The sequence below is a fragment of the Podarcis filfolensis genome (genome assembly GCF_964270895.1).
Source record: "Podarcis filfolensis genome assembly, chromosome: 8".
Classification (NCBI taxonomy): Eukaryota; Metazoa; Chordata; class Lepidosauria; order Squamata; family Lacertidae; genus Podarcis; species Podarcis filfolensis.
Genome location: NC_139611.1, coordinates 62102104 through 62116892, shown reverse-complemented (window position 1 = coordinate 62116892; position 14789 = coordinate 62102104). Strand labels below are relative to the sequence as shown.

General features: G+C 47.2%; 1 protein-coding gene across 3 annotated transcripts; it reads left to right on the top strand.

Moving 5' to 3' along the window:
* Positions 1-17: 17 nt before the first annotated feature.
* On the top strand, positions 18-13078 carry LOC310767932 (kelch-like protein 31). Of its 3 annotated transcripts, none has more exons than XM_083625539.1 (3): positions 18-107; positions 8570-9776; positions 11615-13078. In XM_083625539.1, exons 2-3 carry the CDS (start codon positions 8587-8589, stop codon positions 12345-12347), a joined length of 1923 nt encoding a protein of 640 aa, XP_083481665.1. In that variant the 5' UTR covers positions 18-107; positions 8570-8586; the 3' UTR covers positions 12348-13078. The 3 variants fall into 3 exon arrangements, with proteins under 3 accessions (XP_083481665.1, XP_083481663.1, XP_083481664.1); XM_083625537.1 differs by lacking the exon at positions 18-107 and adding an exon at positions 2856-3020; XM_083625538.1 differs by lacking the exon at positions 18-107 and adding an exon at positions 2878-3053 and having other exon boundaries at positions 8546-9776.
* The last annotated feature ends 1711 nt before the right edge of the window (positions 13079-14789 follow it).

Sequence of the window (14789 nt, the reverse complement as noted above, 5' to 3'; positions counted from 1 at the left end):
CTGGCAAGAACCTACTCTCCTCATATGTTCTCAGCCTGGAGTCGATTGCTGAGGTTTTTCGTGCCTTTTCACATAGTATGAACACGCCAGGATTTCAGCTTTACTGAGTAAATAGCTCAAATAAGAAAATTACTATAAAAGATACTTTTAATGGGGTGGTGTTTTGTTTTAAAAGTCTTTTTTCCACTGCAATTTGTGGGAAATGCTTTCAGAAATCTCCATCTGTTATCAACTGAGAATTTGTTGCATATTAGCCTTTTCTGCATCCTAATCCATTCTTGGGGATCCCTCTCCCTCCAAAGCATCAGGAGCAAACAAAACTGTCTCTACAGGGCCAGAACCATTCAGGGAGCTCGAAGCCTAGTGCTGCCAATGGGGCCCTACCCAGACTCCAACTCTCACACATACTCTTTTCCCACTGCATGGCAGCAATAGACCTCATTTCCTATTCAAAAGTGGATCTGCCACCCACCCACCCCTAAAGTAGCCAGCCAGGCCCCCAACACAAACAGCAATGAACGGCAGCATAGCTGGGCTAGGCCAGTGATCAGTCCTTCTGCTGAGCCCTGGATAGTTCCCAACCAGACCAACTGCTGGTCCTGTGTCTGCATCAACAAACCCCAAAACTGGAATTTAAGTACAGTGGTACCTCTGGTTACGAACACTTCTGGTTGCGAACGCTTTAGGTTACGAGCTCCGCTAACCCGGAAGTAGCTATTCCTGGTTGTGAACTTTGCCCCAGGATGCGAACAGAAATCGTGCGCTGGCACGCACACAACAAGAGGCCCCATTAGCGAAAGTGTGCCTCAGGATAAGAACAGTTTCAGCTTAAGAACAGACCTCCGGAACGAATTAAGTTCGTAACCAGAGGTACCATTGTAAGGAAAGAACAAGACTGGTTACTCCTCTTACAACAGTGCTTATCCTTGGCATGGGGAAATGTGTGGCCTTCCAACTCTTGTCAGTCATCTTCCAAGTGTCCCTATTTTTCAGGGACGTCCCTGATTTACAGAAGCCGTCCCGGTTTCTGATTTGATCCCAGAATGTCCTGATTTTCCTTAGAATGTCCCAATTTTCACTGGAGAAATGTTGGATGGGGAGGTTCTCTTTATCCAACCCCCGAGCTGTCTGAAGGCAATCCTTTATAGGGATGTTTTTTTAATGTTTAATGTTTTATTGTTGTTGTTGTTGTTGTTATATGTTGGAAGCTGTCCAGAGTGCTGGGGCAACTCAGTAAGATATTTGGGGTATAAATAGTAAAATTATCATTATGGAATGGCCCAAATGGGATGTCCCTATTTTCACTGGAGAAATGTTGGAGGGTATGCTATGGCTGATGATGGGAGAATCCAACAATGGAGAGCCACAGGTTCCTCATTCTTGATTTGCCTCTTATTTCAGCTTTCTCCAACCTAATACCCTCCATCAACCCCAACCAGGTCAGGGACACAGGTGGCACTGTGGTCTAAACCACTGAGCCTCTTGAGCTTGCTGATCGAAAGGTTGGCAGTTCGAATCCCCATGATGGTGTGAGCTCCCGTTGCTCTGTCCCAGCTCCTGCCAACCTAGCAGTTGAAAAGCATGCCAGTGCAAGTAGATACAGTAAATAGGTAGCACTGAGGTGGGAAGGTAAATGGCGTTTTCATGCACTCTTGTTTCCATCACAGTGTTCTGTTGCACCAGAAGTGGTTTAGTCATGCTGGCCACGTGACCCGGAAAGCTGTCTGTGGTCCAACGCCGGCTCCCTCAGCCTGAAAGTGAAATGAGCACCGCAACCCCAGTCGCCTTTGACTGGACTTGACCGTCTAGGGGTCCTTTATCTTTTTACCTTCTAAGACAGACAAATCTAAAACATATGGAGGGCTATAGGTAGGTTCCTTATCCCTGATTTTACCTCTTACTTCTTCATATGATGCAAAATTAATTTACAGATCTCACCATCACAAGATGTGGCAATGAATCTGTGGTCTGATCCAGTGGGACACTTCTTATGAACTGAGCTTTGTTCATGATAAAATTATGAGAAGCAGGGCCCTCTATTTCTTTTCCCAGGATGAGCCGCTTGCTTTTTAAAGAGATGATGATGTGCGGTGCCACTGCTGCCTAAGAACATAAGATGAACCTGCAGGATCAGACCAAAGGCTCAACTAGTCCAGCATCCTGTTTTCACAATGGCTGACCCACTGTCTGTGGAAAACCTGCATGCTGGACGTGAGTGCAACAGCACTCGGCCCACCTGCCCAAGGCATGTGGCCATTCTTCCCTGCTAAGTGGATGTGTGTACTTGAGGGCATCAGCAGCACAGTGCCAAGGGCTCCCCAAAGTCTGGCACCAGAATTCTTCCCACCATGTCATTTTGCTGAATATGTAATTCAAGCATGCATAATCAATCCTTCCAACAGACCAAGGCTATGTACACACCCCACATGACTTTCTTCAAAGAATCCTGGGAAGTGGAGTTTGTTAAGGGGTGCTGGGAATTGTAGTTCTTTGAGAGGTAAACTGCAGTTCCTAGTATTATTTTGGGGGGGGGGAGCTATGTGCTTTAAGGAGTCCCTTACCTTTACCTTTAGTGTGTGCACAGCCAAAGGTGATAGGTCAGTTGTTATTGGTTGGCATCCATCTATTATTATTTATTATTTTAATTATAATAATCATCACCCCCACATAACAAATAGCAGCTAAGACAGAGAATGGTGGCTTGCCTAAGACCACTGAATGCAATAGTCTTCAACCTCAGACCCACTTGGAGCCCAAACATTCATTTGGAGTCCCATGTCTTTTTTTTTTTTTTACCACATACTTGTATGGCAGTAGTGCGTCACTCCTATCAAGCTGGATGCAACTGGCGAGTTGATAAGGGTCGTCAGCTGGCCAGGCTGAATTGGGAAAGGAGGAGGAGGGACAGGGTAGCTGCTACATTTTGGACGTCTGCCTGGGTTCCCGAGTGCCTCTTAGCTTGTGCAGCGTACAGGCATTGGTTGCTATACCCTCCACTGGATCAGCCTCTTGACGCCAAGGTAGGGAGCAAAGGCCCTTCTGTCTGTCTGTCTGTCCTGAACCAACCAGCTTGCCCACTTCTACTTTAATATTTGCAGAGTGGTTTACGGGTCGCTTGAGCTCTTAAAAAGTTGGGTGCAGATGGAACAAAGCGAATCCTTCTTAAGAGAAAGAAACATTAGCTGTGTGAGTGACTGGAATGTGGAAAAAACAACAGGAGAAGGCTTAGATTTCCGTTGTCTAAAACCTACAATTTTTCATGATTTCAGGGTGGGGAAACAAAATACAAACTCAAGCTATTTATCGACACAAAGTCATCACTCCAAAAAGTAAATATGACCCAGAACGGCCATAGCAGTATTTTAGCTAAGCTAGAGGTGGGCAGAAAAGAATAGATTGGAGGGGAAGTCTCGTAATGGACAATTTCTGGTTCTTAGGATTCTTGCAAAGAATGCTGGACTCAGTAGTTTTTGGCCTGATCTAGCAAGACACTTCTTTATGTTCTAAGTAAACGTATCATTTAGCATGCTCAGTATCACCTGACACTGATTACTTATGCCTTAACTGTTAAGAGATACTGAGTGTGCACTCTCACTTTATAAATTTAACACATGTTGGTGGCCATGAGTGAGGGATTCTAAGCAGAGGGAGGGAGGACTGCAACACATAAAACAGATTATTCTAACCCTGATCTAATCTGCCGGTGGGGCTTAAAAATGGTCAACAAAGGTAATGTCCAAAAAGGCAGCAGGTGGAGGGAGAAGGAATATAGATATAGAACAGTTGAGGATGTCCTGAGATGGGTACAGTGCTCTGAAAACTCAAAGCAGGAGATAAATGCTAATTATTATTTTATTAAAACATGATCAGAATAAATATCCAGGTTCCAAACATTGTGGTGCAATAGGTTTTGTACTGTGTGTTGTGTGTATACGATATTTAGTCAACAAAGTAGTAACTTTGCACATAATTCTGCTATTGATAGGGATTTACACTGGCAAATTGAGTTGGATGTGCTGGATCCAGATTAATGGCATGTTCCTATACTCAGAAGTAAGTCTCATTGAGTTCAGCGGGTTTATTCTCCAGTTAAGGGGCACAGGATTGCAGTTTAAGTCTGCAAGTCAATCACATTTGGGTCCCATTGACTTAAACTTTTCATATTGATTTAAGTGAGACCAAATTGCCACTTGGTTAGTCTGGATCCAAGTCTATATTCTGCAGTGTAATTCAAGAGTGCATTTGCTTTCAGAAAGTGACATTTTCAATTGGGCTTTGCTGTTGTTTTGGCTAGAAACTTCAGTAGAGAGTTGGAAAGGAAAGGGGGAATCCCTGGGAAATGAGAATGATGGCTCATATAAGCATTTCCTCCAAGGCAGGAATCAGCACCCATCTCCACGCAAATGCTTAGGCAAGCCATATGGTTTGTGCAGCAGTGAATGGTATGTCAGCTAGTAGCCCCATAGATAAGCCTACAGTGAACTTCACATAGTTGATGCTGCTGTTGCTGTTTTGAATAGTTATTGCATTACAGTGTTTCCAAATTTTTTGTTATGTGGATCGCAGTTAGCATGTTTTTGGCTTATATTGGAGACACACACTTCACTCACTCCCACTAAAAATATGGATCCATTTTAGAACGCTAATAAGAGCTCTGCTGGATCAGAGCAAGGGTCCATCTAGGTCAGATTCCTGTTTCTTACACTGGCCAGACAAACGCTGACAAGCAAAACATGGAAGCAAGAATCCTCACCTGTCATTTGCCCCCCACCCCAGCAGCTGTTATTCATTAATAGGTAGACTATATCTAGATGGGGAGGTTCTCTTCAGCTGCCATAGCTAATACCTTAGGGCTCGATTGCACCACCTCCATGAATGTAATTAATGTTCTATGATGTAAGCACATAAGAGCAGTCCTGCTGGATCAGATCAAGGAACCACCTGGTCTACAGTGTTTTATACATCACCAGCTGGTAATGCAGGACCCCGTCAGGAAAAAGTGCATCCCTATTCCTCCCAGTTGCTGCTCAATAGACACAGAGTAGTGGAGGCATCCAATGTAATGGCTCAAGCTGGAATCCTTGGCACACTTACCTAGGAGTAAATACCACTGAACTCAGTTTACTTTTAAGTAGAAGGGATGTAGCTCAGTGGTAGAGCATCTGCTTTCAATGAAGAAGGTCCCAGGTTCAGTCCCTGGCATCTCCAGGTAAGGCTGAGAGTGTCCCTTGTATGAAAATGTGGAGAGCCACTGCCAGTCAGTATAGATAATGTTGAGCTAGATGGACCAATGGTGTGATTCAGTATAAGGTGGCTTTCCTATGTACATATCAGGTTGTACCATATATTTTTCAAAACACACATTACAGTGCAATTGTAGATGGATCTACTCAGAAGTGTTGTTTTTTTATTTAAAAAAACAGCCTATCGAGTTCAAGAGGCTTACTCCCTGGAAAGTGCCTTAGCATTGCAGTCTCAGACCCTGCTTGCGGCACACTAGCACATCCCAGTTTTGGACTCGCATTGCCTTTACAGATTTTGCACACCATTTTTGTCCCCAGACCGAAGTACAACCACCACAAAACAATAAAACCAATTTAGGAACAAGCAAAACCACTAGGAAAAGTGTGTGGGAAAGGGGGAACCAGTAGCATCATAAATACAACTCTGGGAAACAGCATGGAAAGCGTGTCTAAATAAGTCCGCTTGGGACATTTTCGTAAAGACTGGGAGGGAAGAGGCAGGGAAGAATTTCCAGAGCCTAGGCACACCTCTGGGAAGGTCCCGTTCTGTGTACTCTCCAATTGCACATCACATGGTGGTAAGATGCAGAGGAAAGCCTCTTCAGAAAGTCTTCACTGGTGAGCAGAGTCCTGCAGAGGGAGCAAGGGGAGGGGTCCTTCACAGACCCAAACTGCGTATTTAGAACTGGGCTTCAAAAATACACTGAGAGCCACCTTTACCTTTACTAAATAGATACAGAGTCTGTCAATAAGGAGTCTGTGGCAGTAGCAGAGTATAGTTGTCCAACAGTCTTCAGAGTCAGCAGAAGATGTTGCAATGGTCCAACCTACATGTAATCAAAGCTTGTGTAATTGTGGCTCGATCTGCCTTCTGCAAGAAGGGTTGCAGCTAGCACCTTAGTCACAGATGCACAAAGCACACTCTGTGGCCACAGCAACAACCTGCCCCCCAGAGGCAAAGCTGGGTCCAGAAACACTGTTAGACTGAAAGCCTGATCTTTCAGAGGGTGTGCTACTCCATCTAGATCCTTAACGCTTACAAATGTCCGCAGATCAAGTTCCTATTAAAGGCACAGCTACAAGGGCTGGTAAAAAAGTTGGCAACCCTAGCCTAGGACTTTGCTTCCTCCCCATCCTGTTCTAAGAATTGCCAATTGCTTAACCCTCCAGAAATTTGATCTTTACGTCCAGCTCTGAGAGATGCAAGACAGAGAGGCACTTTGGCTATTTCTGGCCTGTAACAAACAGGTTTGTCACCCAGGAGCTCAGATCTCCTTCCCTCCTCTCCCCGCCCCCAGCAGAGGGAAGGGAAGGTGGACAGAAACAGCTGAGAAACATTAGCAATAAGCCGTCCTGCCTGTGGAGGGTCAGAATCTGTATGCACACTCAGTTCAGATATCAAATGCAGTCATGCAGCATGTCCCAAGTCATGAAGTCCACACGTGGCAGGCCTTGATGGAAGGAATTATTACAGAAGGGTACACCAACCTTTTCTCTGTGTTGTGGAAGATAAGGTGCCTGTCTTGCCCAGAGACACAGCCTATGCTTTCAGTTACACGCAGCAGCCTAAATCGTATACTCTATTCTCCCACGATGGGTTTCTGCAAAAAGAACTGTACAGAGCTTAACAGTGAGGGAGCAACTCCCTGGTTCAAATCACACCACAGCTAAGAGCTCCCTTGGTTGACCTGGGCCAAGCTACTATTTTAAAGCCTCAGGCCCACCCTGCCAGCTTTGTGCTAGGACAGTAATAATACTGGCCCATTTTACTGGACGCAGGTGGCGTTGTGGGTTAAATAACAGAGCCTAGGGCTTGCCAATTGGAAGGTCGGCAGTTCAAATCCCCGCGACGGGGTGAGCTCCCGTTGCTCAGTCCCTGCTCCTGCCAACCTAGCAGTTTGAAAGCACATCAAAGTGCAAGTAGATCAATAGGTACCAGTCCGGCAGGAAGGTAAACGGCGTTTCCGTGCTCTGGTCTGGTTCATCAGAAACGGCTTAGTCATGCTGACCACAGGACCCGGAAGCTGTATGCAGGCTCCCTTGGCTACTAAAGCGAGATGAGCGCCGCAACCCCAGAGTCGTCCGCAACTGGACCTAACAGTCAGGGGTCCGTTTACCTTTACTTTACAGGAACACAGGAGGCTGCTTTCTACCCAGTCAAACCAATGGTCCAACCAGCTCAGTATTGTCTGATCCAGGGATCGGCCTTTTCAGCCCAAAGGCCGTGTTCGCTTCCTGGCAACTTCCTAGGGGGCCACAAATCTTGGTTAGAGTGTCAGACTACCAGGTTTTGATCTCCCTCGGCCATGAAGCCCCCTGGGTGACTCTGAGTCAGTCACTGCCTCTCAGCCTAACCAACCTCACAGGGTTGTTGTGAGGATAAAAGGAGGGGGGGAGGACTAAGTATGTCACCTTGAGATCCTTGGAGGGAAAGGTGGGATATAAATGCAACAAATAAAATACCAGGGGGGGGGTGGGCAGAGGCAAAAGTGGTCAGAGCAATAAATGTTAATTTTAGCTTTGTAAAATAGGCTGGTTTATCCACACATCCACAAGCCCCTCCTCTAGCCCCCATCCAAGTAAGTAAGAGGCATTTGCAGAAGTCAAAGAAATTCTAGCATGGGCGTGGCCAGGAATTTTTTTGGAGGGGGATGACTTTTGTTGGGAGGTGGCAGAACTGACGGGATTAGTCAAGAAGTTAAGTTTTTCTATTGTTTTACTTGATCTGGGGGGGACCTCCCCATAGGCATAGCCGGGGGGGCAGCTGCCCCCCTAAATCAATGAAAATACATAGCAAACTGAGGTACTGCCCCCCCTTAAGAAAAGGCCTGCCCCCCTAACAAAAATGCTGGCTATACCCATGGAGCTCACCCCCCCCCCGGCTACGCCCATGAATTCCAGTTAGGCAAAAATACCCAAGGAGAGTATGAAGTAGGGCAGGTGAGAGGTGTGGCCTGGGGATAGAGGGTGTGGCTAAGAATGGGTTGTGGCCTCCAGACAGTCCCAAGGGCTTTAGAGAAACAGGGGGTGGGGGGTAGAATGCATTTGGCTCCTAGATTAGGACCACATCTAAATGCAATTGCAGTTGATAGTAGAGGCATAGGGAACCCTCCAGATGTTGCTGAACTACAGCTCCCATTGCCTCTGGCAACTGGCCATCCATCCTGGGGCTGATAGGAATTGTAGTTCAGCAGCATCTGGAGGGCCACAGGTTCCCCACTCTTGTCTCTTTCAAATTCCTCCATCCATTTTGTGCAGGAGGCCAATATATATGTCACCTATGATATTCCTTTACAAAGCAGCGTTCTCCTTAATACGCCTTACAGGCCACGCTTCCGCTCCAATGGCACCCAAGAAGAAAGCCCCAAAGAAGAGCAAGCCGTCGAAGACGGAGACGTCTACAAATGTCACCATGGTAGAGGACTCTTCTCTTGACATTGACCACCATCAGCAACTGGACAGCTTGTTTGAAAATGGTTCAGGTGGCTTCCTCTGCACTGCCACAGAAGTCACAAATCCTAGCCACGGAACCAGTGTTCTGGAGGAGATGAGCCTCATGCACCAGGAGCGTTTCCTCTGTGACCTCACTATCGTCACAAAAACAAAATCCTTCAGCGTTCACAAGTTGGTCATGTCTTCCTGCAGCGAGTTTTTCAGAAGCCTGCTGAAAAAAGACCCAAACCTTCAACAAGTGGACCTCAAAGATGCCTCCTCCTTAGGCTTGGCTACCGCCATTGCCTACACCTACACCGGAAAGCTGAACCTTTCTCTGTACACCATTGGGAGCACCATTTCCATAGCCAGCCGCCTGAGGATGTATGCTCTGCTCAACATGTGCACCGACTTCCTCATCCAGGAGATGAATGTGGAAAACTGGATGTACATCGCCAACCTGGCAGACACCTACAATCTCAGCCAGGCAAAGGATGCTGCAAGGAAGTTCATCCGGGAATGCTTCCTGGAGTTCTCCGACACTGAACAGTTCATGAAACTCACCTTCGACCAGCTCAACGAGCTGCTGATGGACGACAACCTTCAGTTCCCCAATGAGGTGGTGGTCTTTCAGATCGTCATGAAATGGATCGAGTTTGATCCCAAGCGGATCAAACACGCCGCCGACCTCCTGAACAATGTCCGATTTGGCACGATCCCGGCTCACGACTTGATCAACTACATCCAGCCTGTGCCGTGCATGATGCAGAACCCAGAATGCCACAAGCTCCTGGTAGACGCTATGAATTACCACTTGCTACCATATCAGCAAAATGACCTCCAGTCCAGAAGGACCAAGATTCGAGGAAGCCGTAAAGTGTTGCTCATGGTTGGGGGCCGCCCGTGCTCGGCTGAGAAAGCTCTTAGCAAAGATGTAAGCTACAGAGATCAAGAAGGAAACTGGAATAAGCTAACAGAGATGCCTACCAAATGTTTTAACCAATGTGTTGTGGTGATGGACGGATTCCTCTACGTGGCTGGCGGAGAGGATCAAACTGATGCCCGGAACCAGGCAAAGCATGCAGTTAACAACCTGTGCAGGTAATGGGGAGGTTGCACCTTGATTGACACTGTCTATAGGGTTCCCAAGCAGGGGTCTTCCTCATGCCTGAAATCTTCTAAATCCATGTTGGGGTATCCATGGCCCAACTCCAATTCCTATTATCCCCAGCCATCATGGACAATGGTTTTGGGAGCTGTAGTCCAGCAACATCTGAAGAGGCCAGCAGTTTCCCAGCCCTGGATATACTGGGGTCACCTGCCAGAGGCACAAGTAGGCAGAGCAACAAATGTGAATTTTACCTTTGTACAGTAGACTAGTTTCTGTACACCCAGCCCTCTCTATCCTCCATCTAGGCAAGCAAGAGGCATTGTCAAAGCTCAAAGACACATTCCAGCCAGAAAAAAATAATTCAAAGACAGAATGAAGTGGGGCAGGTGAGAGGTGTGGCCTGGGGAGAGTCCCATGGGCCAAGTAGAGAGATCCAGTGGGCTGTACGTCGCCCCTGGGGCTGAGGTTCCTCACACCTGATATATAAACTGCCTCACAGGGCAGAGAAAAAGAACCTCGTTTGAAAAATAGCATCACTAAATAAAAATCACATATAGGTAGGTAGACAGATAGATCTGAATATCAGTATCAATCTCTAAATGCTTGTGTAAGAAGCCATATTTTAAGTTGGCTTCTTAATGACAGTCCTGTAGATGTCTTACATACTTTCAGAGGTAAGGCATTCTAAAGCTGGTGGGGGGTTCACCACTGAACAGGTCCATTTCAGGGCAAACAGCTAGCAAGGCTTGAAGGGTTTTGGGGTGGTGAGATGGACTGAGGTGTATGGAAGAAAAGGCTATCCTAGGCTGCTAGGGCTGCATGCTGCCTCCAGTATTGGAGGGAAGATGCCTCTGATGACCAGCTTCTGGGAATCACAAGTGGGGAGAGTTGCTGGTGCACTCAGGTCCTGCTTACACTTTCTCCATAGGCATCTGGTTGGCCACTGGGAACAGGCTGCTGAACTAGAAGGGCATTTGGGCTGATTCAGCAGCCAGGCTCTTATATTATGTTCCTATGGACAGGGGAAGGTACTTATTTCTAACCCTGATTTTTATTGAGAACAGAAGCCTAAGGCATGTCACAAAACATTATTTCATGGGTGAGAGAGACATTATAATAGACATCCGTTTGAGCCAAAAAATTAAGGGGCACAACAGGCAGAGGAACTTTAGATGTGTTTTGAGGCAGTAGGTCTTTTCCCCCAGGGGCACCTAGAAAAAAGGAATGTTCTCTATGACTCTGGGCTTAGTGGGCTTATGGCCCTGCTGCATTTATTTACAGTGGATGCTCGGGTTGCGAACGTGATCCATCCTGGAGGCACGTTCGCAACCCGCAGTGCTGCATCTGCACACCATCTGGTACTTCCGGGTTTGGCGCAGTTCACAACCCGAAAATGCACAACCTGAAGCATCTGTAACCTGAGGTATGACTGTATTTAGAAAAAGTATAACCTGAGATCCCTTATGTTAACTGGTCTCAGGTTTGCTAGGGGCTCCATCTGAGGAGTGGGACCGCAAACTGTTACCCTGATAGCCTCACTAGGCAAACTCAGATCCCCTGCTTCAACCACACATAAGAAGCCAACACAGCAACACCTGTGGTCCCTGCTGGATCACCCCAATGGTCCATTAAGTACAGCATCCTCTTCTCACTGTGGCCAAGCAGATGCCTGTGGGAAACCCACAAGCAGGCCCCAAGCACAAGAGCACTCTCTCTTCCTGCAGTTCCCATCAGCTGGTATTCAGCGGCATTACTGCTCCAACTATGGAGGCAGAGCATAGCCATCACACTCAGTGGCGACAATGACAAACTCTCTTCCCCTCTGCAGGTATGATCCCCGCTTCGGCACCTGGCTGCACTTGGCCAGCATGTCGCACAGAAGAACTCACTTCAGCCTCAGCGCATTCAATGGGAACCTCTATGCCATCGGGGGACGTAATGCCAAGGGGACCCTAGTCTCTCTTGAATGCTACATCCCTTCAGCCAACACCTGGCAAGCCAAAGCCAACATGGACTTGCCCCGCTGCTGCCATGCCAGCGTGGTCATTGATGGCAAGATCCTGGTGACGGGCGGCTACGTCAACAACGCCTACTCCCGTACCGTCTGCAGCTATGACCCTGCCACAGATTCGTGGCGAGACGGTGCATGGCTGAGCAGCCCCCGAGGCTGGCACTGCGCTGCCACCTTAGCAGACCGCGCCTACGTCCTGGGCGGCAGCCAGTTGGGTCCCCGGGGGGAGAGGGTGGACGTCATCCCTGTGGAGTGCTACAACCCTTCCACGAACCAGTGGAGCCACATGGCCCCCCTGCCCACCGGCTTGAGCATGGCAGGGGTGGCCACCCTCGGTGGGCAGATCTTGGTTGTCGGTGGTTGGAATGAGAGTGGGAAAAAGTATCAGAAGAGCATCCACGCCTACAATCCGGACCTGAACGAATGGACAGAGGAAGGAGAACTTTCTGAAGGCACCGTGGGGGTCTCCTGCTGCACCATCGCCCTTCCGCACTCAAGCACCAGGGGCTCCAGAGCCAGCTCAGCTGCCTCAGCAACGGTCAGCATTTAAGGGTGAGAGGTTGGTTGGATGGAATGGAGGAAACAGTCAGAACTGGCCTCAGCTGGCATGATCAGGGGGTTCACAAGAACGTCGAAATACTTCTTTAAAAATCTCATTTATGCCTTGGTTTTGCCAGCTTCCAGGAGATAAATATTTTACCTGTAGAGCAGGTGTGGGCAGTTATTGGTCCTCTGAATGTTGCAGAAATACAAACCTCATCATCCCTGGCCACTGGCCATGCTTGCTGAGGCTGATGGGAATTGTAGTTCAGCAACACTTCCAAGGCCAAAGGTCCCCCAAACTTGCTTTAGAGAATTAGCACTGTCTTACTACAGTAGGGGAGGCTAACCTGCAGCCCTCCAGGTATTATTGGACAACCCCCATTCTTGACTGTTGGGGCTAATGGGGTGCAAGAGCATCTGGAGGGCCACAAATTAGTTACCCATGTACTCTAGCTTACCTCACAGAAAAATAAGTAACAGGGCTGAATACAGCACCTCCTGCCCATGGTTTTACTTTAATAACACTTTTAAAGCACAATTTCTGGTCCCTCAAGCGAAACCTGAAGATGTCATTTGAGCTGAAATATAACGCCCCGTCCCTCAGCTTCTACCCCCAAATATCACCACCAGTTTTTTAAAAGAAAGGTGTGACGCTTAAGGCCTACCTTGAATGAACTGCGTCACTGAGATATAGGATTCTTGAGGTCTAAATTAAAAATCTGAAGCACACTTTACAAATTTGTGTTGTGTCATCTATGTGGTGTGGAACTTTGAAATGGCATTCGGTGTGTTCTGTCAACCAATGACTCTCTTGAAGTTTTCAAGGAAGGGATTTAGGCTGCAAATCCTGCACTCTCATACCTGGCTTTGACACTGCCCATTCAGGCCCTTACAGTTTTACAGCCTCCCCATCCCTGGAGTACCACCCATAAGAACAAAAGGGTTTCTCATCAAACCTTTTACATTAATAATTTCTCTTTCACGCCATGCCTCAAGGAAGTACGTTGCTAGGGGACAGAATAATTATAAGAGGCAAATGAAGCTGAGTTAATTGCAGGGTGGCTGACAGCATTCTCCCCCACCACCCCGGGCAAAGAGGGCACGTGTGCTTGGAAGTGTTTGTACTGAGCTGAATCAAACACAGGGGAATGTACAATTGTGGTGACAGCCTTTTGTACAAGGCAGCATAAGCCTCCCAAGAAAAAGTGCAACCATTACCAAGGAAGGGACAAGATTTTCCTGTTTTCACACAGGCCTGCCTCCTGCCAATTATGAGGCTGTTTTATACCAGGTCCATCTAACCCAATAGTATCTACTAAGTAAGGATGCAACAGGAAATATGTGGATTTCTTTTTTAAATTTCTACAGGTAGCAATTAAAACGGGAAGGAAAACATCCCTCCCCTTGGCAGTCCTTATCTGGATCGGCTCCCATTGCTACTTGCAGTTTAAATAGGTAGAAATTCCTGCACTGTGTAATTTTGGTGCCAACATTTGTCCTCAAAATAATAAAAAAAAGATAGGTCTTTCCAGAGCAATTTTCCTATGATGCATTTAGTTGGAGAGTTCAACACTCAACTTGGGCATTCTGTGTCCATAGTTAGGTACTCCGCCACTCAGCTACAGCCCCTTCAATTACCATAAAAAATTAAATCTGCCATGCCAGCTCATTTTTGTCTGTCCCCACCTTGACCAAGAGGTGGTATACAGTGGTACCTCGGGTTACATATGCTTCAGGTTACAGACTCCGCTAACCCGGAAGTAGTACCTCGGGTTAAGAACTTTGCTTCAGGATGAGAACAGAAATCACACGGCGGCAGCGGGAGGCCCCATTAGCTAAAGTGGTGCTTCAGGTTAAGAACAGTTTCAGGTTAACAGACCTCCAGAACGAATTAAGTTCTTAACCCGAGGTACCACTGTATTCCACTGTTATCACAGCAAGCCTTCAGCTTTCCCCAACAAGTGCAGACACAACATGCTAAATGCCATCCTCCATGGGCCCTTCCTCTCATCTACCCATTTGGCTCTTAGGTCAGAGCAATTATTTCTCATTAGACTGGCTTTGAGCTAGCTCCATTTGGGGAGGAAGTAACTCATTTTGTGTGTCTTTGGATGGCACATCTTGTGAAGACTCAGAATATATTTAATTCTCCTTCATGTTCTCACTTGTGCCTTGTGCTTTTCAAGGAGCGCTACTAATTTGATCTCAGGAAACGTCTGGCTGGCTGTCCGAGCCAAGAAGGCCAATGGGGTTTTTTTTACAACCCACCCAAAACTAAAAGTATCACCCACGGTACTCCAGCTGTCTATCAAATATTGAATACAGATCAGAACTGGAAAAAGGGGATTAGTAATAGAATATGCTAAAAGGCAGTCTGAGCAAAGACTCTGCTCCACTACACACAGAGAATACGAATTGAAGTTACCCTGCCAAATGATAGGCTTCAGGA

Bases quoted from the DNA above. Each gene is read 5' to 3' on its own strand.
- LOC310767932 (XM_083625539.1), top strand. From the start codon at position 8,587: ATGGCACCCAAGAAGAAAGCCCCAAAGAAGAGCAAGCCGTCGAAGACG. The intron at 9,777-11,614 runs GTAATGGGGAGG...TCCCCTCTGCAG, and splicing joins GCAGTTAACAACCTGTGCAG to GTATGATCCCCGCTTCGGCA.